Source organism: Martes martes (assembly GCF_963455335.1).
Source record: "Martes martes genome assembly, chromosome: 2".
NCBI lineage: Eukaryota > Metazoa > Chordata > Mammalia > Carnivora > Mustelidae > Martes > Martes martes.
Genome location: NC_137889.1, coordinates 70,812,254 through 70,839,091, shown reverse-complemented (window position 1 = coordinate 70,839,091; position 26,838 = coordinate 70,812,254). Strand labels below are relative to the sequence as shown.

The 26,838-nt window shown below is 40.3% G+C and overlaps 1 protein-coding gene across 1 annotated transcript in view; it reads right to left on the bottom strand.

Moving 5' to 3' along the window:
- The window catches only part of SH3RF1 (SH3 domain containing ring finger 1), a 185,371-nt gene that overhangs the window by 10,459 nt on the left and 148,074 nt on the right, over positions 1-26,838 (bottom strand). Inside the window, exons 6-11 of the mRNA XM_080831119.1 lie at positions 23,954-24,064; positions 15,590-15,753; positions 14,204-14,374; positions 11,548-11,807; positions 10,306-10,667; positions 925-1,265 (exon numbers count right to left, since the gene is read on the bottom strand). Coding sequence (XP_080687245.1) covers positions 925-1,265; positions 10,306-10,667; positions 11,548-11,807; positions 14,204-14,374; positions 15,590-15,753; positions 23,954-24,064 — 1,409 coding nt within the window. The remainder of the gene's footprint in view (positions 1-924; positions 1,266-10,305; positions 10,668-11,547; positions 11,808-14,203; positions 14,375-15,589; positions 15,754-23,953; positions 24,065-26,838) is intronic.

Sequence of the window (26,838 nt, the reverse complement as noted above, 5' to 3'; positions counted from 1 at the left end):
CTGAAATACAGACTTGAGGTGAAGTTAAGTCTTTTTAAAGTTTAACATTTTATAGTCAGACTTCAAATCAGTAACTGAAAATGCTACCCAAAATGCAACACCTTCACAAATTAGAAATTTGTGTTATTTATAAAATGCAGGTACAAAGGGAATAAAGCTTACAGAAATAATAAAACAGATGGCACTTTTAAGAATAAATGTTTATCTATTGATGCATTATGTATAAACTGTCCACTATTTTTGTGTACTTCATGCTTTCCTGGCCCACCAACAGTGCTTTTTAAATTCATGTAACCCTAGCAGATATTTGTCTTAATACATATATAGTTTTTCCCAGTTTAACTCCTAGAACTCCACTGGTTGTACCAAAAAGATCTGCTCCCATCTGTAATCATTACTGAAGGCGAGATCACTAAGACAGGGCTCCTAGTTCCAAGCAGAACCAAACCAAGTCACTATGTCAGGAGGGGATTCATGTCAATGAGAACCGAGCCACACTCTCCTAGCTCAGGAAGAATAAAAAGAGAATTCTCTTAGCTGGCAGAATCTCCTAGACAACTAGCAGATAATGATGTCAACGTTTAATAAAAAAGGCAAAGGATAAACAGAGGGACCAGCTGCTGGCGATGGAAGAGTGAAAAGAAGGAAGAAGATGCGAACCAAGTTCCAGGGGTTAACAAGTTTCATCTGGATACAATTCTGAAGTGGTTGTCTGGAGAAAATAAACACGAAGAGGGCTGGAGGCCTAACCCATAGAAGAAACACAGCAAATAGTAAAAGACAGCCAGAGCTTGACTGTTACTACAAATTTAGTTAAAAAAAATTCGGGGGTTGTGGAAAAGTATCCTAACGTCAGAATAAGTACTCCAGCATAACTCTTGCTAGGCATTTCTCCATTTTCTCCGGAAACAACAGTGAACTCACCTCTCACACACCACAGGCCTAGACTCATTCATGACAGGGCCCAGGGATGAACATGGCTGACGAGGCGGTGGAGCGATGGGAACAGCGGAGTCCAGAGAGCTTGTCTTCCGATGAAGAGCATCCTGGGCCACAACGGCTGCTGGGCCTTCCCCATCTGTGGGGCAGGAGCCGGCCCTGCCGTGGGCGCCCCCTAGCGGCAGCTCAGGACCCACTGCTCCCTGCAGAGGCAACTCGCAGCCACCAAGCTCCACTTCCAGGGTGGGGGAGGCTGGAGGAGATGCTCGCGGCTTCCGTTTGGTGGAAGCGCCGGAAAGCAACTTCAACAAACCCTTTTTTTCTTTCTAGGAAAAAAAAAAGTACATTAATTAGAGATGGAATGTACTGTTGTTATTGTAATTGTGACAGGGTGTTACAGTTTTGACTTTTGGGTTTGATATTTTTTTTAAAGATTGTTAAGTATCTCTACACCCAATATTCACAACGCCAAGATCAACAGTCGCATGCTCTACCCACTGAAGCAGTCAGGCACCCCTGGTTTTGATCTTTTGAATTAAAATTTATTTCTGCAGATATCTGATTATTTGTGATCTAGCTCCCAAATTCTGTATGATGTTAACCCAATCTTTTGCCTTTCTTCTCCCCTTCTGCCTGCCTGTTTTTGCTTGTTTTGGATCCTCCAATGTTCATCACTATCTTCTACTAAGGTAGACTAAGCAGACAAAAAAGAAGTAAAACAAAAACTCACCAAGATACATCTCAGGCTTGGTGAAGGCAGAACTGGACATTTTAGGACAAAATGGAAATTTGTGATTATCGATTTAATTTCTTAAATGACTATCTTACCTCTAATTCTTACATGCTGAATTAAACATTATAGCATTTTACTCTCCATCCAAATACTTGATTCTATTTTTTCAGCTTTTTTTTTTTTTAAAGATTTTATTTATTCATTTGTCAGAGAGAGAGAGAAAGCATGCACAACCAAGGGGAGTGGCAGGCAGAGGGAGAAGCAGGCTCCCCGCTAAGTAGGGAGCCCAATGTGGGGCTGAGCCGAAGCCAGACACTTAACCAACTGAGCCACCCAGGTGTCCCCACAGACCTGATTCTTATCATTACAGGTAGTGAGGTCTTGATCAGGGTTAAGGACTAAAGCAGTTCTCACGTGTCACCACCTTGAGGAAATTAAGTAAGCCAATAATGACAGAAGTCAAACCATTTCGATTATGCAAGAATCTCTTGGATTAGAAAGCCAAAACTCCACAAGATTTTATATAAAGCTTCAGTATATATAATCAAAAACATTTATGTCTCTTTGCAAGCAAATGTAGAAAAGAATATTTTTCCTCCAGTAATCTTACGCTACAAAAACCATCTCTTGAATCTTTATCTCTTTGACACTTTGGTTCTTTGCTCTGCTAGGAAAACCAGATCTAGAGCTAACTTTTCTTCATTTCCAAAACCTGCGTCAATGTTCCTTCTGATAACGAAGCATAGAAAATAATCATTTTACATCATTTTACTAAGGTGTCAATGACATCATAAAGTCCTCTAAATGGAAACATTGCTTGAAAATAAAACATTTCATAAAGAATTCGTTAGAAAACTTTATAGGCAAACTCAAACTGGAACCATTAAGGTCCACTAAAAGGGAAGTAGAATTCTGAGGCGCCTACCCAAAGACGGAACACTGAGGAATTTTTCTTGAGATTATTAGTTCATACTCAGTAAAAATCCCTTGGGGAAAAGGGTCTGAATCCATAACAACACAGTTCCATTAGAATCAGAATGGCAGAAAAAAGAACAAACTAAAGTGATGATTTAACCAGATGATGAAAAAGCATTCCAGGGAAAATGCATCCCAGGAAACTGCAGGCTCCATTTACCAAATACTGTTCACAGTACAAACTAACCCTTGGGTTAGAAACAGAAGACAGTGAAGCATGGTAAGGAGCATTGAATTCATTTCCGTACAGCTCAACTCGGGCTGCAGATGAGCAGAACCAATCATCTGATCCCAATTCCCCTTTTCCCCATCCCAGCCTGAGGAAGATTCTTCCACATTTTTCTTTAGGGCCTGGCCTTAACTCACCATTCTGGCTTTTGCTTCATTCCTTTAACTTCTCATTTTCCAAGGGGCTATTAATACATTCCACTAAATGACACTACACACTTGGACTACCTACCTGAGTGCCTGTAGCTCATCCACCCAGTGCCTAGTGCAGAGCTGCACCTACTGAGGCTGAGAGGCCAAGACTGAAAGAGGAGACGGCTGGGAGGAAGGGAAAAGACTGAGCTAGTCCCAGGGCTAAGGGAGTAAGAGAGGACATTCTGCAGTTCCTAAATCCCGTGGATATAAAGATTTCCTTTTATACAGTGGCCAATGAAGTGGGCTGACCAAACGTCTGCCAGCCAAAGCTGCTGCCACTTCCTTAAGGGAGCCTGAGGTCTGCAGGGCCAACAAATGGGCTGAGAAAAAATAACGTCTACACTTCTAAGGGGGGCAGTCAGCCACAACTTCCAGCTCTTCCTGCCATGATGTAAGAAAGCACACTCTAATCCCCGGACCCCGACAGATCCACTGAGAACATCAAGTCCAGTGATAAATTACAATCTCAGCAAGCCACGGCTACAGATGTTTCTTAAAAGCTCAGTTCTGGGCACTCAGAAAAATTCAGTTAACTGAACGGCGCTCAGGGAACAGTCTCTAAAATGATTAAGAAGAAAGATAACTTGGTTCATCTAAAATGATTAAGCACATTAAATACAGCTTGCTTTAATGACTTCTAAGGGATGTGTTATCATCATCAGCTGATGCTGACTACCCACAAAGCAGAAGGCAGAGGATTAGATGTTGTGGCAGGGTGTGGGGGTATGGGATGGGGGTGCCAACATGGAAAAGATGCTGTCCTAGTTCCACTGAACTGTGCATTTGATGTCATATTCTGATGTTTTCTACACTAGCAGAACACTGTGCTACTGGAGAGAGGATTTTGCAAACACAGACACTTATAATCTTTGTTTTTTCAAAATCCAACAGCAGAAATGAAAACTACAGATGAATTAATAGAGACTACACTCCAACAAAGCAATTTCTTAAATGTAGTTTTAGCATGAATGAAGAAGGGACATTATCTTTTACTTTTTATTTTTTTTTAAGATTTTATTTATTTATTTGACAGACAGAGATCACAAATAGGCAGAGAGGCAGGCAGAGAGAGTGGGGGAAGCAGGCTCCCTGCTGAGCGGAGAGCCGGATGCAGGACTCAATCTCAGGACCCTTAGATCATGACCTGAGCCGAAGGCAGAGGCTTAACCCACTGAGCCACCCAGGCGCCCGGGACATTATCTTTTAACAGGAACCTTAACAGTTCTCCTGTTGGTTTTCTAAGAAATTATTCCTAGATGGAATAATGTTTTTATATTCATAATTTTCTCTTCAGAAGATCTGATGATTTAAAACCACACCTCATACATAAAAAGAACTATCTGGGTCAGAAAATAATTACCAGATGATAAGAGAGTGTAATTTTTATATAAAAAATAATTTCTGAACATCACCTAAATAACTTTTCATTAGTCATATCACAGAAGATGAGTACAATATGGGAAACCGTAAGTTCTCCTTCCCAAGCAAAAATAAATTTCATTTGAGCAACTCATAAAGTTAACCACATTCTACCCACTGAGTCGTCTTTATTCCTCTCCTTGCCCTCAGATGTACAAAGAAAGTAGCGAGAGTCTTCCAGGCCACTGTCATCAAAAATCTACACAGTCATATTTTCCAAAATCAGTCATTATAAGAGATCTCAAAAGCTTAATTCATATGATTGTCTAATAATAATCACTCATTCCTTGAACAAATATTTTCTAAGTGCTGAATATGAACCAACAATGTGTTAGGCTCTGAGAATACAACAGTGAACAAGACAACAAGGTGTTCACATTCTCTAGCACACATAAACACTGCTGTAAAACAGGCGCTCTGCAGAAAAATAAAGCAGGGTAAGGGGAGAGTGATTGACCAGGGAGTGCAGTCTGAGATGGGAGGCTCAGAAAAGGCTTTTTTATTTTTATTTATTTATTTATTTAAAGATTTTATTTATTTATCTGACACACAGAGAGAGAGAGAGAGAGACAGGGAGAGTGGGAACACAAGCAGGGGGAGAAAGATAGGGAGAAGCAGGCCTCCTGCTGAGCAGGGGGCCCGATTTGGGGCTTGATCCCAGGACACTGGGATCATGACCGGAGCCGAAGGCAGATGCTTAAACGACTGAGCCACCCAGGCGCCCCAGAAAAGGCTTTTTTAAAGAAGTGCAGGGAACGAGGGAAAGGCCATGTGAAACACCAATAGGTTCAAGAATCTTGTTAAATGCTGTTATAAGGATTTCCATATTTTTTCCTAACACCCAGCTGATGCGACAGGAACCAGTATTATTCTCATTGCCTACACCTCTCTGAGGTTCCCTAAAATCACACTGCTAGTAAGGGGTGGAAGTGGGACTTGAACCTAGCCTTTGCTCTTCTGAGAGTTCAGGACAGGCAACATCTCTAGAAGCACATCTACTCGATGGAGTGATAACAGCAGGTATGTTTGCCTGAGGGTTGCACATCATAAAGGTCACTCTGTATGGAACTGTGTGCATATCTACACTATCCATACCCGGATCTCAGCTGTTGGCAGGGGCAGGAATGGGACTCCAATCACTTAACATGGACAGTGGTTTCTCCTTGAGAAAATGAAGTGGTGAAGCTCAGAGACCAACTTGTTTTTGACAACAAAATAAGAACTGGAAGTGAAATCATATAAGCAAAGAAAGTGACCAGTAGGAACTCTGGGATAAGTGTTCAGAACAGAAGAAAATGGCTATTTTTAAAAAGTTTATTTTTAAGTAATCTCTTACACCAACCTTCAACCCTGAGATCAAGAGTCAATGCTCTACTGACTGAACCAACCAGGCACCCCGAAAATGGGTATTTAAAAACTAGATGAACCCTCTGCTTAAGAAAACCAAGAATTAAGAGCAAAGGTCCTCAAAGAGCAGATTGTTCAAAGAAGATCTATGGCTCCTTCAGGGAGGGAGTCACTAGGACTTTGGGGGTGGGACTTTGAGGCACTAAATGTGAGCCACTTGTAGAAATGTTATCTTTTAGAAACAAATCTAGGATATGGCAGAGGGCATGAGAACCAACACCTACTGCTGACCGTTATGGGAATAAATGACAATGTCAGAGAAGAATTACACTATGAAGGTAGGGGAAGGAAATGGAAGCAGGTGAAGTAAAGTGGGGCCTCAGAGATGGTTTCTCTTCTTTCTCTATGTGAGGGTTAAGACTGTTAAATTAATTATACCGTTAGAGATTTGATTAGAGGCTATTAAGACTGAGGTGATTTTAATGTCCTAGCAGCTTCCCTTAGCAAAACCAAAACCTAAACTTGTAAACACCTCCAGGTTAAGAAATCAAAACCTAAGGATAACCAATCACAAACAGCCACCTGGGCTTTCCCAAATAAGGCAGCCACTTAAACTCTAGCCAATCAAATAATGTCTCTGCTCTGCTTTGATGTGTCTTCTACATAATTCTTGCCCCTGGCTCCTGTTGGCAGAGTGCTCCTAAGCACTTCCAGTTTGGCACTGCCTGATTTGAATACGTTTTACTCAAACAAACTCTTAGAATTTTTAATATGTATCAATTTGTCTTCTAATGAAACTTAGAAAATATAAGAACAGTAAATTACAAAATTGGTGCAGGAAAAAAGATTTTATTTTCTGGATAAAAGCATAACATACCAAAAATATTTGCTGTATTTTGGTATATGAGGGGAAAAAAGTATATATACACCATAGTATTAATGGCTGTCTTTGAAATCTTGGATCAAATTTAGGTTTTCAATTTGGATATTTAGATTTTTCTCTCACTCCTAAATAAATGTTTATTTAAAAATTTTTATAATAAGAAAACACAATAAAACACAGGCACACACACACGCACACTCACACGCACAGGAGTATCTCATAAGGATTGGGAAATTCATCTGCAGACTAGCTGATTAAATAATGAAGCCTTCAAACTGAATATGCAGTTAGAAAAATGTCCAGATAGAGCTGTTAAACTGATAACTGTAGAAGACATGAGGGATCCCATAGAAAGAAGAATAACAATGGCAGAAAGGTCCAGGATTTCAAATAAGAAATAACAGATACTGTTTGGAAATATATTGTAGAGTTTCAGATGCTTATTTATCAAACCACAGAACCAAACCACAGAACGCAGTTACCAGACAAATTAGCTACAGGGACAAAACACTTTTTTTTTTTTTTTTTAAATCAAGGACAAAAACACATTTGAGGTAAGACTTCCAAATAAAATATTGTTCAAAAGGAATGGCTTAGTTAGGCAAGGAGCCACAGTAGTCCTGTGTGCACCTCAAAAAGTTACAGATCTCCAAGGAATACCTGTGGTAGCTCACTGCAGACAATTTATGTAGAGAGAAAAGGACAGGGCAGTTGACAAGCTATCATTTGGGAGACACATCACACACTATCTAAAGAATTTAAGTAAATGGATGATGCTGATCACAAAATGATGAAAGCAGATAGAGATAACAAGAGGACTGTCAAATACCTAGATATCTGCTGGAAGTCTCAACTAAAACTAGTTCTCTATACAATTAGAATCTCTGATGTACTTTTTCCTTGAATTGTTAACCATTTAATCTCACTTTGGATCTAATTCTGATCAACTGGGGGAATGGTGGGGACCAGCAGGAGGTGGAAAGGTTCCGTCGGTGAAGCAGAAATATTGAAAACTTCGAAGTAAGCACCCAAAGAGAAGTTGGCTATAGTCAGATTTGAACTCTGAAGTTTAAAAGAACTGATTTTAAAAGTCAAAGAAAATATATGCATGACCTGAAACTCAAAAGGAAAGAGACTTCAAGAGGAATGGGAGGGCTCTCCAGAATGAAATTCTAACCATACAGCTGCAAATTATCTGAGCAGATGAAAATATGGAGGCATCTAAAGGCACTAATGTGATCCCCCAGAGAGCGGCCTAATGGGCTCAAATTTTTAAAGGACTCGGTACAAAAAGATCAAGAGGAGGGTCCATAAGAAAGAACATATCATGGCCCATAACAGCTTTAACTTGAAATAAAGGGGTTGGGAGGGGACAGCCTTAAAGTAGTAATGTTTGAAACAAGAAGAACAGGAAAGATACAGACCTGCTGTTTGAGATGGATGGTGGTTCTCAGAACATATAAAGAAAGGGAAGGATAATTTTCAGATCAGAAAGAAAGAACAAACCTTGATAAGAGGGAAATGGGTAAAGAGACTGGGATTTAGAGATCCAATAATTCCTTGCCATGACGAATTCACCCCAGCACAGAGAGAAAATTAAGGGCTAAGACGCAACAAAATAATCTTTGACTAATCCTGGTGAACCTGAAATCAGGTCAACTCAGCAGGGCAGGAAGGGCATGTGTAATCCTAACTTTCAAAAAGAAGACAATATTGCACTTTGCGGACTGTCTGGAAAATTCTGGAACAGTGTATTAAATGAAGTCTCCCTGGTAGATCCAGAACACTCAACGAGGCATAGGAGATTTAGGAAGGAAAATTTGTAATCTGTGACAAAAGTAGTAGTGACAAAAACTTCAGGAATATAGCCTTAAAAAAGAAGATAACTCTGAAATAAGTCAAGGCATCATACAGAAAGAAGATCAACAATTTTTATGTAGCTCCTCAAAATAAAGAAAATGGCATGGGACACTCTGGAGCTAGGGCATTCATGGTCAATGAGGGTGTCCAAACAGAGGCCAGTGGCTATCTGCCAAGGATGGGGACTCAACAGGATAACCTGTTAGGTCCTGTATTAGTTGCTGCTGTAACAAGTTACCACAAATTTTGTGGTAAAAATCATGTCCTAAAATGAAGGTGTCAGCTGGGCTACATCCCTTACAGAAGCCCTAGGGAAGAATTTGTTTCCTTGCCTTTTCCGGATTCTAGAAGCAGCTGCTTGCATTTCCTGGCTTGTGGCTCCTTCCTTGAATCACTTTGATCTCTGCTTCTGACATCACATCTCCTCTGGAACCATCTTCCTACCTCCCTTTCAGGAAGATCCATGTGATTAGATGAGGCCCACCCAGATAATGTAAAACTATCCCCTCATCTCAAGACCTTTATAAAATACCTTTTGCCATGGATATTCTCCTTTCAGGGCTCAGGAATGTAGACATCTTTGGAGAGCCATTATTCTCCTGGCACAGGTCCCTTTCAAGCCTGTGATTCAATGAATTCTTTCCTGGGAGGGCAGGAACTGCAGAGTCCCTGTTCTCAATGACTCACTGTCCTGAAACCTTAAATTCTGAACTACAAAACAATTCTTTAAAGATACGGACAAAGTTGAACATGTCAGCTTGAGTACAAGTTTAATGTAGTTAATTATAAACACTGAAGAGATACCAATCTTTTTCAAAAATGCTAAGGTTAACCCAACAATTAAATATTAACTTTTTAGTAGGCTGTAAAGTTTATTTCCTTATAAACCCCTATTTACAGGCTTATGTAACCATTTAAATAGAGTAACATACATTACCACTGAACCAGGTGGCTAAGAGTTTATGACTACCCTAGAGCTTCCCAGAATTGGGCTAGAACGTTAGGAGAGAATGCACAAAATACTGAGGAAAATACAGGATTTTCCTCAGGTTGCTACTTCATTTGACTGTAATACAATTACCCAGACTTTATTGTCACTCTTCAATTTCTGTTCACAATTACTCACCATCAATTTCCCTTGCCTCCAACCACCTATCTCCAAACCCAACCATAGGTTAGTCTTTCAAACACAGCTTTCCATTAATTTTTTCTTGGAAATTCAGCCCCAAATGAGAGATTTTTTTTAAAGATCTATGAATTTAGAAAATAATTTTTCACCCATATTTCAAGTCAAGAGGAAAACTATCCATGCTGATTATAATCAAATACACTGTAGAAAAAACAAACCCACAATCAACACTTTTGATCAACAATTTCAACCCTTTTGTATATTAAATATTTTTTTGTAGAACTGACTGAATAGGAAGAATTAAGGACAGCACAATGATGAAAAGAATGAGTAACTAAAGAGTAAAGGAAATTCTTCCATGAGATGCAAGCTGCACGAGAAGTGACTAAGCCTTATTCACTGTGGTCTCCTAAACATATAATATAATACAAGGCCTGGCAACTAGTGGGTGTTTCAGTGCAGAGAATCATGAATCGAGCACCTGGCATGGTGACTCACACATGGTAAGCACTTGAAGGACTGCTGAACAATGAGTCCTTTCATTAGTTAGAAAGGATAGGACACAACATAAGCAGAGGAATAGGACGTTGATCTTACTTTATTATCCTTGTCTGGCTTTGTTGCTGAACTGTTCCCACAGGCCAATGAAGCACTATCAGGAGAGGTGGGGAGTCCAGGAAGAATGGTCACCGCCCGGCCACCGGGCTCACTCTCCAGAGAGGCAGTGGTGATGTTCGCAGAGGTCAGTGAAGCAGCCGCAGCACACGCCAGGGGGGCACTGACTCGACCCATGTTAATAGCGGCCACATGGGTGGCAGGGCCTGCCATTGGAGATGGAAGTTGTGGGGAGGCCAAAGGATGATGGGGCAGGCCCACAGATGCAGCGCCCAGGCAGGCAGTGTTCTGTACTTGGATGGGTGTCACCGCTGCTGTAGGGCGTTCTTGGTTATGTGCTGCAACTAGTAGATGACAGGAGAGAAAACAGCAAAATTGGACTTTCTAACAAATGCTACTCACCAAAACATGAGTCATTTCACTACATCAGACCATAATGAAAGGTTACTATTGCATTTTTACAATAAATAATGGATATATGCCGGTTTAAAAGCACTTAATTTTAGCTGGGTCCCTAGACACTGTATTTCTTTCCACATCAGCTCTTTAGTCTGTAGAGAGCTTGGAAACTCAGCTATGACCCCAGGCTGTTCAGTTAGAGAGATCTTTCTGCAGATTTATGGACATAGTCTATCTTTGATGGTACTCTAGTGTGTCAGATTAGGTTGGCCTCCAGGCCTTTTCAATCAATCAATCAATAAAATTATTCTCCCTTTTCTTATTAACCATTTTTCCTTCTTTTGGTTTTTATGATAGAATTTACAAGTTTACCTCACCACTGTTACCCAAGACTCTTGGGTAGGTTTTCAATGCTATAGAAAGAAGAAAGTTATTTATGATCCCACTGGATCGTAAAGTTCATCAGAAATAATCAGCACACTGGTTAGCTAAGTACGATGTTGTCACGTGGCTAATGGCACTGAGACCTGAGCTCCTATGGTCTTGACTGCAGAAGTCTTATTTTCAAGTCCTATTGACATTCTTAGGATCAGCCTAGTTTCTTTCAGACTTTCAATCTGTAGATCAGGCTTGAATTAATTAATGTGTGGGGCAGGCCTAGCCAAAATAAGCAGATGTGGAGTACCACTGACTAGACTGTGCCTGCCTATTTCCTAATGTTCTTCATTATTGTAACACGACATCTGCTTTTCTCAACATCTGTTATAGAAGAGCTGGTATTAGGCAAGCAACCCCATTCCTGGTACTTTCTGGTCTCCTCCTTACCTGTCCTCACAGCACTGCGGGCCTGGTTGACTGTCATCTGCCCAGTCATGTGCAAAAAGACCTTAGCCTGAGGACTTGTCTGGATGTGAGCTGCTGACACCACGGCTGTGGGGACAACACTGGGACTCCCGGCCATACCATTTCCCTGGAGCTTCTGGGTAGGCCCACCTGCAGTGGAAGGACTGACCATAGTCACCCCTCGACTTGTCTGACCAGCAGTAGACATAGGGACTTTAGCTTGGGAAGCATTTGTCACGGTCCTGTCAAGACATAAATAGACAGAAAGCCCAATCCATCAGCAAAATGGAGGAGAGAACAATTAAAGGCAAGAAAAATGACTCAGGGCTTTAAGATAGAACATTTTAAAGTATGAATGGAATTATTTTTACCAAATATAAGAATCACAAATTCAAAGTAAAGATGGCCCTGAAGGAGAGGACAGTCTGGAAATATACTGTGAGTCACAGAAAATTACATGTCATATTCTGCTCAAGAATACGCGTTTACCGGGTTCAGCTTTCCATATCAAGGCTCAACACCTCCACTCCCTTTAAGGCCCTGGATTCTTCTGCCTCAGCCATCAAAGAAGTTGATTTGTTTGTTACTGCTGCTAATAACGTTAGCAGTTTTACTCCTTTCTCATAGCTTTGCTCGTTATTTTTTTTGCCCTTCTCCTGCTTGCCTCCAGTTCGGCATCACACAAGGGCCTGTGTGCATGCATGTATGTGCAAATACACAAATGCACACACTCTTGGAATATTCTCTCTGGCTTCTCTTGACCTATTTTAATCTCATGTATGGTATAAGGTCCAGCAAAAAACTCTTGTTTTCAAGAAGCCTTGGCCTAAGGCTTAGAGCTTAAGACCTCATGAGTCTATTGTTTCATGTGAATTTCTTCCTTCTATGGTCCTTGATGACAAAATGTATTATTTTTACCATGTAAATTCTTTATTAAATACTCCTGATTCGGTAAAAGTTCCTTGAAAGCAGGACCCCCATGAAATGGTTCTTTTACATTCCTCCAGTTACGGGGATACAGACAGCTCTAAAACATTTACAGGTTGAATTAAATTAAAGTAGGTTCAATGTAGTTTTATGTCATGTATTTTTTTTAATATTCTAAATTCACTTAAACAATTCTATATATAGTAACTTTCTACTACATAGAATACTTCATTAACTCAAACACCTTATTATTTACTATGATAAATAACAGAGAATTTATTGTAAATAAGGATCTCTCCAGAGACTTTTAATAATTTGTTTTTAAGGTTATGAAAATGCTTTCCTTCATTAACTTAGTCTTTGTTGTGGTTTGGTTTGTTTTATTTCCCTCAGTTGTTGTGCTGGTTTTTTGTTTGTTTTTTTCTCACTAGGGAAGGTCTATCTGCCATCTTCTGGATCCTGAATGTAGATCTTAACATATACAGAAAAGAAGGTTTATATTGACTAAAAATCTGCAAGTCAAATTGAAGCTAACATTCTGTCACCATCTGCAACAACAGTGATTTTCATTTGATTAGGCTGCTGGCCAACCTATAAATCAAGGCCAACAGCTGACAAACATGTCAGTTCATTAAGCCATTTATTTAAAATCAGGGTTTTGAGGAAAGATTTAACACAGCTAAACCTGGACCATTTATTAAAAGCCCAGTAGCTAAAAACTGGGGCTCCTGCAATGCCATTATTATAGGTCTTTCCATTCAGTTTCCAAGGCTATTTTCCTCAGTGACAAGAAGGTGGACTATCTTTAAATAAATTTTGGGTGGGGGGGGGAGGAAAGAAAATCTTGTATACTTAAAGCTCCTATTATCCTATAACATGGTTTTTCAACCTCATGGACATTTTGGGTCAGACAATTCCTTTTGGTAGGAGACCGTGCTGTGTACTGTAGGACATTTAACAGCATCCTTGGCTTCTATACACCATATGCCAACAAAAACACAATCAAAATTGTGTTCAGACATTGTCAGATTCCCTTGAGGAGCAAAATCACTTTTAACTGAAGGATAAAGGTCATATTTAAGGAATTTTATTTTTGACTGTTTCATAGAAATTAATTGCCAAAATTGCAAGGAAATCACCAAGCTACTGGAATAAACACAGAGCCAAACACCTAGGTATAAGCACTTCTTCACTGTGCGATCTCAGACAAGTCATTTAATCTCTCAGTGCCTCCGTTTTCTCACCTGTTAAGTGGGGATAATAATAGCAACTATGCCAACAAATTGCTTAAGGACTCAAGAGTTACTATGTGTCATATGCATTTTGAAATCTGCCTGCCTGGCATATAGTAAATGTTATGTAAACATGTTAATAATGTAGCTTTTGTTTGTACTAAACATGATATTTTTTAAGCAGAAAAATGTTGAAAATGGTATAGTTGGATCTTCTCACATGTAACTTCAAGCAAATAACTTAAAACCCAGTACGTATATTGGTGGAAACCTACAATTTCACATACACCCATGTGAAAAGTAAGCTAAGAATTTTAGAGTTAGAAGGGATTTCGCAAGTATAGATATGAATTTTTAAAGTGTTGGCTACATAACAGGCAATTATAGTGTGAGAAGGAATCTTGGATAGGCTAAAAACCATGGAAAAGAACAAAGCTTCTCTGTTTAGAACTTAATAAACCATTTATTCAAAACCATACCTTGTGACTGGTGCCACATAATTGCCAGGGAAAACCCCTATCTTGCTGGTATGCATCGATGTCCCTTTGAACCAGCCATCCTGGCAACGCTCAAACACTAAAAACATTTCCCCTTTCCTCAGCTCCAGCTCATCCTCTTTCCGGGGAGTGTATGGATATATAGCAACATACCTAGAATAGAAAAGTGTATGTGATTCCAGGCTGAGTAACAGATAAACCCCAGGATGCACAAAAACTCTTCCTTGGTATAAAGTCTTGAATATTCCATACATATGTAAACAGAAAATATAATCCTTTAAACCTGTAAGTAGCATTGGTAATCTTCCACTGAAAAAGGTTTTGCAGCCTACATTTAAAAGACAGGGGCCTTCCTGATTAAGAACTGCCAACCTGGTCCCCCCAGTGTGAAGGTGACTATCCCACCAAATGGTATTCGTGGGGTGTGAAAGAATTATGCAGCTTCCCAAAGTGCCTAATCTGCTGCTGGGGATTAGGGACCCAATGGGAAACTTGAGCTTTTCAAATGGCACTTGTTAGACGTGGGAAGTAGCCCCGAATGAGGACATATGGCACGAAATCCCACTGGGAGGCACAACATGCTGCCTTCCACACACAAGCTGAACCTAGAGGCTCGGGTTGCACCTGCTTTTGTATGCTCAGCCAGAAAAAATGCTGAATTTGAAAAAGTCAAAAGGAAAAAAAGCCCAGATCACAGAGAGTACAAAACTACCCCACAAAGCTAGGTGACTATGCCACCAGCATATGGAAACCAGGCAGGCAACACTAACCAACAGTTTTTGTTCTGTTTTTTTTTTGTTGTTGTTGTTTGTTTGTTTAAACCAGGGCTCTAACGTGTTCCACATATAAAATCACACAATGTAGGAGCCACAAAAATCTAGCTGTGTTCTGCCATTGGTAAACACTGAACAAGACAATGAGACTTTTCTGGATACTTATTGCTGGGGACTTCCAGCTTTTCACATGCACACTCCCTCTAGATCTGATCTGTATGGAATATCTTCCTGTTCCTTAGTATCTTACTGCAAGGAATGAAATTAGAGAGAAAAAGCTCAAAAAGAAATCATACAAAAAGATGGCTCCATGTACATATAGTATTATGAAGAAGCGAACACTGTGTTTCCCTAAACTGTAAAAGGCCCTCACTCAGCAGGATGGCTGCCTAGCGAGCTCATGTGTTGGACCCATTTTGTTTCAGCAGTTTCCTAATTATATGCATGACTGGGTTTAAGTTTGCAGAACACAAACCACTTTGGTGAGCCATAAGCCTGTCACCAGCTCCTATCAGAAAGGTGTTTGTCTACCTTTGCTGTTTGGGCTTGGTCTGAAATGAACTTTAAAGCAGTAATAAATGACACCCTCACTTACACACTGGGGCGAGTCTGAGGCCGTAAATGTGCAATCTGGTCGGCGGGTCCCGCTGTGGGCCTCGGTCCCATTCCCGCAGCAGCAGCAGCAGCAGCAACAGCGGTAGCAGCGCCGGGAGGTGTGGAGGCCAGTAAGGGGGGCGGTGGAAGAGGAGGATTCATTGTCTGGTATGAGGAGAGACAGAGAAAGAGAGAGAGGGGACACAGAATAATAATGAATGATTTATTTATTTACATCTTTTATGGAAGGTGGGAGGGAAGAGGAATCAGGAATCATAGGAAAAGACTTTCATGGACTCCACAGGGAGCAGAACCAGCAGGCTACCTTGTATGAAAGCCTCCTCTTAAAAAAATCTCATCCCTTGTTCTCCTTTAAGATCTTAGAGCCACAGCAACTTTTTCAGCAAACAGGTAAGTAATAACACTTGGGAAGAGGGAAAGGGAAAAAATGGAACAGCGGCATGTAATTTTAAGATTAATAGTGTTTTTCAGTATAGACTTGGATGCGAAACCCGATGCTTTTCAAGGGGGCAGCTATAATGTCATACGGCTTGCTAGGAATTAATCTGTGATTGTTTCTGTAACTTGAAACTTAAACACAACACAAAAAAAATTTAGCTGTACTATATCTCAAACCATTCCTTCAGAAGAAAATTTCCTTTGATTCCTGGTTTCCAAAATGCCCAAACAATAGCAAGCCACAATCACTGGGCTATTGTTGCTACTTTTGCTTATTCTTTTCTTAACTTTGCCAGCTTTTGAAATTTAGTACTATCAAGGCTGGTAATCTTTAACAAGCACACTAGTGAAAAGCTGCTGGTTCCTTTATGGGCACAGCCTAATGGGGTTCTGCCTACAGGATTCCATGCCTTTTGAAAATCAATGGAGCAATTGTTACTTTCTGATCTATAAACCCCAGACGATTCTTTAGGGTCTGTATACCGAAACTCCTGGGAAAACAGGCACACAAAGACTTGCCTGAACCCCCATCACGCCCTCCCCAAATCTTTGAACCACTAGATGTAAAAACTGAATCAAAAGAGAAATAAGGAGACTAAAGAATGCACCTAGGAAAACATAAATGGTTTCTACATATCAGTGTATAAATACAAAAAACCCAATGATCTCTAAACATAGTTCCTAACAGTCACTGTTTCTATTTCGTGAAATAAAAATTCATATCTCATCAACATTTGCTTCACCTGCCTGTTAATGTACATAGTTCCAGAAATACAATAAACTCAGCAGAAAAAAATTTCAGAGTTCTAGACATATGTTGCAACTGTTTCACACATTATATTTAATTTTTTGCTAAAGTGACTTTGGAGAAGGATTTTTCCCATACCAAAGCTGAAGGTTTTGTGGAACACTCAGTGCAGAAATAAATGAGGTGCAGAGCTCCTTATAGAGCCCTAACCTGGACAAGGCAGAGGTGAGTTCCAGGAGTCAGAACTGCAGGAACGTTACTCACACTCTCCATATAAAACAGAGCAGTCTTAAGACTCGCTACTACTCTGGAACTGCATGCACTGGGGCTTAGACTCTTCAAAACCTTTGACCAGGAAAAGGTCAAGCATTCACTCCATTCAGGCTCCCAGTGACAAGGAAGAGAAACAAAGATAATCCTGGTCAAACACTCAGCACACGTGACCTGGGCACTTCACTGGTAATAAAGACACATCAGTAGCTTGTCGGGCAAGATAACACAACACGTCTAGACTGTACCCCAGGTAATACATGGAGACTGTAAAATTACCACTCAAATGATTTTCACTGAAATCTTCCAAAGCTCAGTCCCCGAAGAGCGTGCCTTGGGAAGGAGGAAGACACACTCAACAAGGAGCCCAATGATAACTGCTCCTGGAAATTACCTAAAATAGTGCCTGGGGCACAGAATCAAAATGCTCCATTTCACACTCTGAGTAGACTTCTATTTTCAAGAGAAAAGGAAATTAAAATTGTCTGTTATATCTTAACTTTATTAAAGCAGAGGCTGTACTAAATTTGCCCTATGAAGAAAAAGGCAAAAAAAAATCTACGGACCTGATAACAACACATCACATTCTGTCAATGAAATGTAAAAAAAAAAAGGTCAGCTTTTACAGTTAAAAAACACAGTGAGCAAATGTTTCACGTACATCCCTTTCACAAAGAGTAAGTCAGAAGTCACTGGAGATATGGCTTAGAGGAGGATATCCTGAAAGATCCCAAAGGTTGTGCTTGAAAGAAAATGCAGTTCTCTCTCTCCTTTTTGTGGCTGAAACAGTCTTAAAAAAATTGGGCAGAATTTTTTCCCACAATGTTGGGTTACATATCTTTGGGGGGAAATGTGTGTATGTGTATGCACGTGTATTCGGTATATAAGCACACAAAGACCGAGAGAGAAAGTCTGATTAAAATCAGATTCCTAGATGTTGTTCAGCCCTGTGGGGTTGGTAAAATGATAGGGCTCTGGTGAGTCCAGGGCTGTGACAGACTAGGAAGTACTGTGGGTTGCTTTATAAACAATTTAAACTGAAATAATCTGGTGATGTGGAAGTTCAAAAGGTAATCCACTACGTGCTGTGCTTCAGGCAGTTTGCTATCCTGCAAGACCTGAAATTTCTACAGAGTAAACCACAGCCTTTCATTCACCCAGAGTTGACCTGGAGACCTGCTTATTATTTCATAGTCCAGGCCAGAGCAGGCCCCAGAGGCCAAGACTCACTCTCCACCAGCAGAAAAAACATCTATGGGCCTGCAAGAAGTATAGATCACATTTTGCTCATAATATTTTGTTAATATTGCTCAGAACCAAATACCACACTTAAGTGCCATTTTCACTAAACGTTACATACTAAATTAATAGGAGCTTAAAAAGAGCTCATCCCTTGTAGTTTTATTTTATGGAAATGCAGCAGGTCTATATTATCAAAGTTGTCTAGAACTATGGGCCAGGCCACAGAAATACTAATATAGAAACTTGGATGTTATTCTGATATTCATTAAAAATGAGCTTCCTCCTTGTGTTTCTATAGATTCACATCTTCTGTTCACGGTCTATGGTAATGGTCTGAGACAAGAATTACTACTTCTGAATAAATAGCTTAAAAACAAGACAGTGGTCCACTAATGTGAAATGATGACACTTCGCCACACTCAGGTTCTGTTGCCCTTCTGCCTGACCCACTGACCTTGAAAGCAGCATCAGCTTTACACTGTAGAAGGAGGTGGGCTTTGGGGTCAGAAAAACATAGATTCTAATCTTGGCTCAGCATCTTAGGGCAGTCCTTGATTTCCCTATGTTATAATGAACACCAGCCAACAACTGTCCTTTCCGAAAGGGCTGGATTCTAAGCCAGATAAGCCACATTTGCTAGTGCACATTGTGAGTGAAAAGTTGAAGTGTGTGGGTGTAATACCACTCCTCTCCGGTGTCCTCTCCTCTTTTTGCTCTTTCGTGGGACCAAACAGTGGTTAGGTCTGGATCTGGCTAAAGATAGGTAACAAGATCCATTAGGTTTTAAGCATGGCCACAGGCTGCGTCCACCTTACCAGTAAAGTGCTTTGCTGGTAAAGTGCTATGGAGTTTGGGGCACAAGTTCAACCAACAATAAAGGATTTGTTTTCTTTCCAATATTCCTTTAGGTATGCATTTCCCTCACATTCATTTCTACCTCCCAGGGTAAAAAAGTGACTGGCAGGATAGACTTTGGGCATTTCTGGGTTCCTTGGGCAAATACCATGTAATATCCCCCAATGCCAGCATCCTTTTTTTTTTTTTTCTTGGACATCTGAATTCCAGTCAACCCACTTTCAGCCCTATACTTCAACATCTCTCAACAGCCCCTCTGGGTACTGAACTCAGATGCATGTATACAGGCTGATGGAGACATGGTTCCAGCTGCTCATGCTCCCTCAAGTCAGTATGTTAGCCACTTCAGCAGCATTACTGCCCCTGTAGAGCAGCATTTGTGCAATTATGTGAGTAGTCTGCTTTATTTTATGCAATGAATAGGAAGTAGAAAAGTAGAAATAGTGACACTAGTGATTTAAAAAAACAAACAAACAAAAAACCCCAAAAAACTTAGGTGTCAGAATTCAATAAAATTAAAATAAAGATGGAAGGTTCCAAGTCTTAAGTCTCAACTGGATGCTGACTGGAATTAAGCCAGTAAGTGCTGGGTACAACTATGAAGAAAAAGAAATAAAATTAAAGAGTATTTTTAAAAATACTAGAAATAGGGGCACCTGGGTGGCTCAGTGGGTTAAGCCTCTGCCTTCAGCTCAGGTCATGATCCCAGGGTCCTGGGATGAGCCCCGCATCGGGCTCTCTGCTCAGCAGGGAGCCTGCTTCCCCTCTACCTCTCTGCCTGCCTCTCTGCCTACTTGTGATCTCTCTCTCTGTCAGATAAATAAATAAAATCTTTAAAAAAAAAATACTAGAAATAGATGCTTAGACAATGTTGTCTAAAGGGCAAGATGTAATTAAGAATTTGGCACTTCTTTTTTTTTCTTTTTTCTTTAAAGATTTTATTTATTTATTCAACAGAGAGCATAAGTAGGCAGAGAGGCAGGCAGAGAGAGAGAGGAGGAAGCAGGCTCCCTGAGGAGCAGAGAGCCGGATGTGGGGCTCGATCCCAGGATTCTGGGATCATGACCTGAGCCGAAGGCAGAGGCTTTAACCCATTGAGCCACCCAGGCGCCCCAAGAATTTGGCACTGCTTAAATATCTCTCTAAGAATGGAATTTACCTCACAACTTATAGATTTATTATTCTACATTGGATTTATAAGAAGAGATATCTATGATATTAATTGGCTTTGTATAAATTACATAAGGTCTCTATGCCTTAATATGTCAACCTGCGAGACGGAGTTATAATTAGAAATAGTTTAGGTAAAGCTGCCCTTCCCAGTACCCTGAAGCACAGCAGAAGCCCAATAAAGAGAAGCTGCTGTTATGATTCATGAGACTATGAAGTCAGAAAACTGTCTTACTCATCTTTGTATTGCTGTCACCCAGCTTCGCAGACAGAAGTTAACAGATCCTCAGGAGCTTTTCACAAATGAGAAAATGTTCTGTGCTTCTGCCTCTCTTAGGACAACATGATATGGATCAAGAGGCCTTGGTTCCTATGTGCTAGAGTCCTTTACTGTTGTTGCTGGAACTTTCTGGACATATTCTATGCCTATTCCTGATTTTCAGAATTCTCACCAATTCCAAAGGCTCAACTTGTACCTCACAAACTATTCGACATTGGCAGTTCCACTGCCCTACTTCTAGAGCTCTTCCCTGATCCTGGTGATAGCAGTAAGTCCTGCTGAGCCTTCCACCATGGGCTCCAATGGCTAATTCCATATTGGCTATTCTGAGAACCTACATCATTTAATTTGCTGCTCTAAATAGACACACAAGACATATACTATGTGTGTACATGTAAAATTTTTTTAGTTACGGTTACACATTTTTGGAATGCAATCTGTTTATAAGTTGGCCACAGGCTGTATTTGGCTTTTACTGACCTGCCTAACTCGTGACATCTTGCAGCTAAACACCTCTTAGCTGGTACAGGGGATCAGGGATTATTAATCACTTATTTAAGAGTTCTTCTGCCCTTGTACAGAAAATACAAGACTAATATAGATCCTCACCCTCCTCCCTTCACAAAATTAGTCGGGAAAAAACCCCTCACTACTATTAACAGTCTGATGTCTGAATTAGATAGCTATAACGCCAGTTTTGCTCCTAATATTAGAGATCTAACATTTTAACTGTTACATGTGAAATGTGTAGGACAATATGCTCCTAACTTCATTCTGCATAAAAGATTAGAAAGTCTCAATTCATGATAAAATGCTAGAAATAATTTTCATTTCCTATTCTACTGTTGCCATAATAAATCCACACCATGAAAAGCATGGTTTCCTCTCGGCCAAGCTGCATATTATTGCTGTGACAGTGCTCAAATTCTTCGAAAATATTTCAAATTTTAAATAGGTACCTGCCATGATTAATGTGAGATACAGAGGGTAGATGCTGCTGAGATCCCCACCTCCACCACTTCAACCTAACCTATTAAATCCAAAACACTGCTGCCAACCTACCAGGGACTTGGAGATCTAGACATCTCCTGGGATGACAGACAGGTCTGTTTATAATTAGTTTTTCATTAAATGGAATTGGCACAGTAGACATACTGTTTAATAAACCTTCCTCTTGCTTAACATGCAGGCTTTCTTATATAATCCTAGCATGAAATGGTTGAATATAAATTAACTTTTGTATATTCATGCTCTCTTGTGACCTGTATCACTGATTTGCCCTAGAGTGTGCCTCCAGCTAAGAGCAACTGGCCATTTACTACACTGTAAAATTTTCAGCCCACAAGGGCTGAAATTCAACCAGCTCTGTCTTTTCCACTAATTAATTTTTCTAAGATCAGAAAATGCAGCCTTTTTCCCTTAAGAAATTATGCTAGAATTTTTCCACATGAAGTAGTCATCTGGAAATGGAAATATCAACTGGTTGTGTATGTATTGGGGTGGGAAGGGGAGGAAGGAAAGGAGAGAGTCTTCTCTGGAGATGAGAGGGCAGGATGATTATGGAACTTGGCTCTGGTCAAAACACCCGGGGCTAACAGAATCTCATGGAAACCAATAAAAGTTAACTGAATTTCACCTTCTCCCTAGAAAAATCAGCACAACTTCTCCTGCACCAAACAGTTGTACTACAAGGAAGCTATAATCGTTCTGGGAACATTAAAAAAAAAACAAAAAAACTTTAACCTCTAACCAGAACATTATTAACTTCCATTTAAATGCAAGAACATGCTTAACCCTATAAAAAGTTTTCTAAAGTCTAAGTCAAGCTAAGTAATAACTCCACATTTATTTATATCCCACCTTGTTTCAAAGTAAAATGAGGCAAAAGGAAAATGAGGACAATAAAACTAGATGGAGCCAACATCTCTACTAATGTGCTAATACACTGTGAGGTCCTAGTTGGGGCAGGGGTGCAGATTTCGCTCTAAGCATTCTAGCAGAAGGAAATATAATCGTAACAACATATATAAAATCCACAACTTAAAAACAAACCAGCTGCCTAGAAGCCTCACTATTCCTGGCACAGAGAGCAGAGAAACCATAGCACAATGAACCAGGCCCAATGAACCAAGGTATTCTGAGAGCCAACCAGTGGCACGTGTCACAGGCTCACCTTGCAACAGTCTTCAACTGAGACCGATAACAAGATCAGGAATAGTCACCCCTACTACATTCTAGGCATGGTGAGAACTCTCCAAAGTAGATAGTATTAGTTTCATTTTATAGGCAGGGAGACTAAAGCTTAAAGAGATTGAAGATTTTCATGGTCATGTAAACAAATAAGTGGCTGAGCTGGGCTTTCAGCCCCGGTCTGTGTTCCCATCACTGGGCCATGCTGTTTCTCTGACAGCATCACAGCCAGGTGAGACTCTGTAAACCAATTTACAGGGTTGGGGCCCACTGGGGAGATCTGATGCACAGATCTATCTTTTCTATTCTCATTCAACTTAGCACTGAAAGAAACAGTCTGAAAGCACAAGCCAAGGTATCAGCCTGGATGAGAGGTGCCTCACAATTGCTGGTTCCTTTAGTTCGTATGCCTGCAATTTCAGGAAGCGGGGATTTAAACTATTGTGTTTCTGCTATGGTTGAATTTGCTTGTTTCTTCTTACCTTTTAATTTTCTCTCCATAGTGTTCTTCTATCTATCTCCCCTGGCTGCCCTCATTTCTCCTACTGATTTCTCCTATGAGGTATGTTGTAAAGCAATTAGTATTTAGACTCTATAGGATGCTATGTCTTCTGGAGGAAAATCAACACAATCTGAGGGAGGCTTCCAAGGCAGCACAGCCGTAGCTATTGTCATGGAAGACGAGAAACCAAAAGGTGAATCATAAACGGAGAGATTTGGAATCAACTCATTGTGTGACTCAAAGCAAACCATTTAGCTTTTCGGATCCTGGTTTCCTCAGTATTTCTATAAAGGTGTCTTTGTAAGAAACAAGTGAAGTCTAAAAACGCAAAAGAAATGAAAAATGTTCGGTTAAGCCTTTGGGAAATCAGGCTGAACGTTAATGAAAATTAAAAGTATTTTATAGAAGTCTTCTAATGGCTTCAGGCCACTGATCCTCACTGTTAAAAATTATGCAGGAAAAATTATGCAGGCTGTAGGCAAGAGGCTTTCTCATTTCTTCTGTGAGATGAACAGAGATAACAGATTAAAGAGATCCACCCCTACCTAACAAGTGTCAGTGTAAACTGCAGGTGTTAGGAGGTGGGCTGTGCCAGATTAATGGGACTGAACAGCTAGGAGAGAAACAGAGATGGAGAAGCTATACTCACTCCAAGGGCAGCTGGGTAGGGAACATCTGATGGGAAAGTGAACGAGGGGCCAGTTGTCACTGGGCTGCTGGGGGGCGGGGTCACAATTAACCCAGTGGTACTTATATGAACCTGCCAAGAGAAAAAAAGAAGTTAATTAAAACACAACTACATTTAATACAACAGACTGTACTGGCTAAACCTTGGGGAGGCAAGTCACAATTTTTAAAAAATATATATCTGTAGTTTCTATTATGTGGGGAAGGCAGAAGGTCTTTCAGTTTATTCAATCCACATTTACTGATTACCTAATCTGTATTCGACACTGGGTGATCATGTGATAAATACTGGACACTGTGATGTTTTACATACAGAATTCAACTGCTGTTGGCTTTCGCAATATCACACTGCCTCACCTGGGAAGCCACTGCGAACCAAACTGACCTTTCACGTGGTTAGTCTGGCACTTGACTAGCCCACTAGCAATTTCCCTGAAGATCCTGTTAAGGTAGGTCATGGCTGAATACTCACCTGTCTATCAAAATGTAAATCTATGTGAAGTGCTTAAGGTATTTTGTTATTCTCGGGATCATTTTTCATGACTCCCACTTTTCAGTGGGGATGCATAATTAAAATGCAGCTGCCTAGACATGCCTAGAGCAGGTAATTATCTATAAAACCTTTAAAGGAACAAAGTCAAGCCAAATTAGCTGTTTTCAAAGGTATCTTATCCCTGATACTATCCAAGATTAATTTACTAGAAAGAAATTGAGTTATTCAGGTCATTTCATTGCCTGTGTTCAGTTACCCAATCAATTTCACTCACACTGCATATCAGGTCCAACTACAGAATGCCATCATTACTTGATGCTGCAGAAGTGGGTGTGTGGGTTTCTACACAAATGGGATGTTTTTCCTCCACTATTAAAGGAATGTGATTGGCTGGTACCTTGTTTCTCCAAGGAAACAATGATACACCAACGCCAGACCTTTTGTAATAAAACTTAATCCCAAATGTAGTTCCCTCAATTCCCATATATTAAGAAAAAGATTATCAGGACAAAGAAAAACTCCGAGATTAGTTCCCAGAAACCTGAAGGAAACTCTTGAGTTTCCCTGCTGGGTTAGACCTTGCCAAGACCAGGGATAATCAGCATCACAGCATACAGTTTATTTCCACAAATAAATTTATGTTATACATGGAATCCACATACTTTTAAAATCACATCTGTACCTGTTAGCTCATACACTGATCGAATCAAAGGCTTAAACTAAGCAGATCTATGGGATAACCTAACAACAGTTTCTCCCCAAACCCTCCTGCGAACCAAAGTGTATTTCCAATCAATTTCTAATGGGAAGCGCACTGATTTTTCATCCTAGGATAAAATCTAGTGTCCTTCAGCTGTTTCAACTAATAAATCTGTTTATATGCATACCCCAAGGACATTTGTAAGTTGGCACCACATAAAAGATGGAGTTTTTCTGAGAAGATGCTATGAAGCTCACTTCAAAATGCACCCTATTATCATGGAACCTTTGGGGGTAGGGAAAAAAATACCAAAATACAGCTTCCTAGACCTGACCTTACATATATCTAAGATTAAAGATCTCATAATTGACTGATGTTTCTCTAAAAGCCACAGGCTGGGAGTCAAGATAGTTAACTGCTAATGAGCTTATTGTCTTGGAGCTGGACCAGAGGCTCTCTCAAGGTGTGTGCCATCATAGACACAGGAGTGGAGCAGTGAACACTGAGATTCCTATAGGCACCAGCCAGCACAGGGCCACTCCTAACCCTGGAGAAAAGGAAGAGATAAGTCACCAAAGAGTAACTAAAAGCAGAAGCAGCAGAAGTAAATTGGCTGAGAGTGAGCATGTGCAGAATAAATGCCCTGAATTGGGAAAAATTGATTTTCTACTGTTCTCTTTTCTTCATGGAACAGCAATTTAGCTTGAGCTCCCCCACAAAAAAGGACTCTGTGGAGAAGGAAAGAGGTTGGGAAAGCAAATGGAAATGAGTGTGTGCAACTCTGGCTCCCCTGAAGCCATTGGCAATTTAAAAAATGCCACAAAACACTTAATATTATGAAGTATTCCTCCAGCTGGCGAGGCCAAAAAATATGACTGTGGTCAGGGACAAAATGTCTTAGTTACTTATAGCATCATATGCTTTTACAGATGTCAGTTACAGACATCTGTGCGTATTTATTTTGGTGACTCACCTGGACAGTACAGTCTATAAATAATCTTCTAATTCATGTATTTGCAAGTTCAGCCTTTATTTAATAGTCATCAAATATAATCACAAGCAAGCCCTTTGTTCCTCTCTTCTGTCCATTTCCTCATCCTACTGCCTAGAATTTGGATGTCATGGCGAGATCTCTAAATTCTAAGGATATTCTAAGAAACATACGGATAAGGTTCTACCCATATGATGGAAAGGCGATAAAAAGCGCCATCACACCAGCACTGACTGCCTATATGTAGATTCCAGTCAGGTGAGAGAATGATGAACACTCACTTCTTTGGGCTCCTTACTGCAGACTTTCTAAGTGCAACCAAACCTAATTAAGGAAAAGCAAGAGAAAAAATGGGCCAAGTCAAGATAATAAAATATCCTTTTTCTCAGCATGGAGGAAGGAAAGGAAGGAAGGGAAGGAAGGAAAGAAAAATGGGCCAGAGCAGGAAAAGTCAAATCTCTTGCTTGGTCCTTTGTGGGGCAAAGGAAAAGGACAGTCCTATTTTAAACAGTCTCACATGAGCTATCTCACACATACACCAATCTCCATGGTTAGGAGAATATTTACCTGTCACCTATGTTACATTCACTCATTGCTTTACTATGGATTGTGGTTCCCTCCAATGTACACAGTACACTAGACAAGTAGTGTTTTCTGTAAACC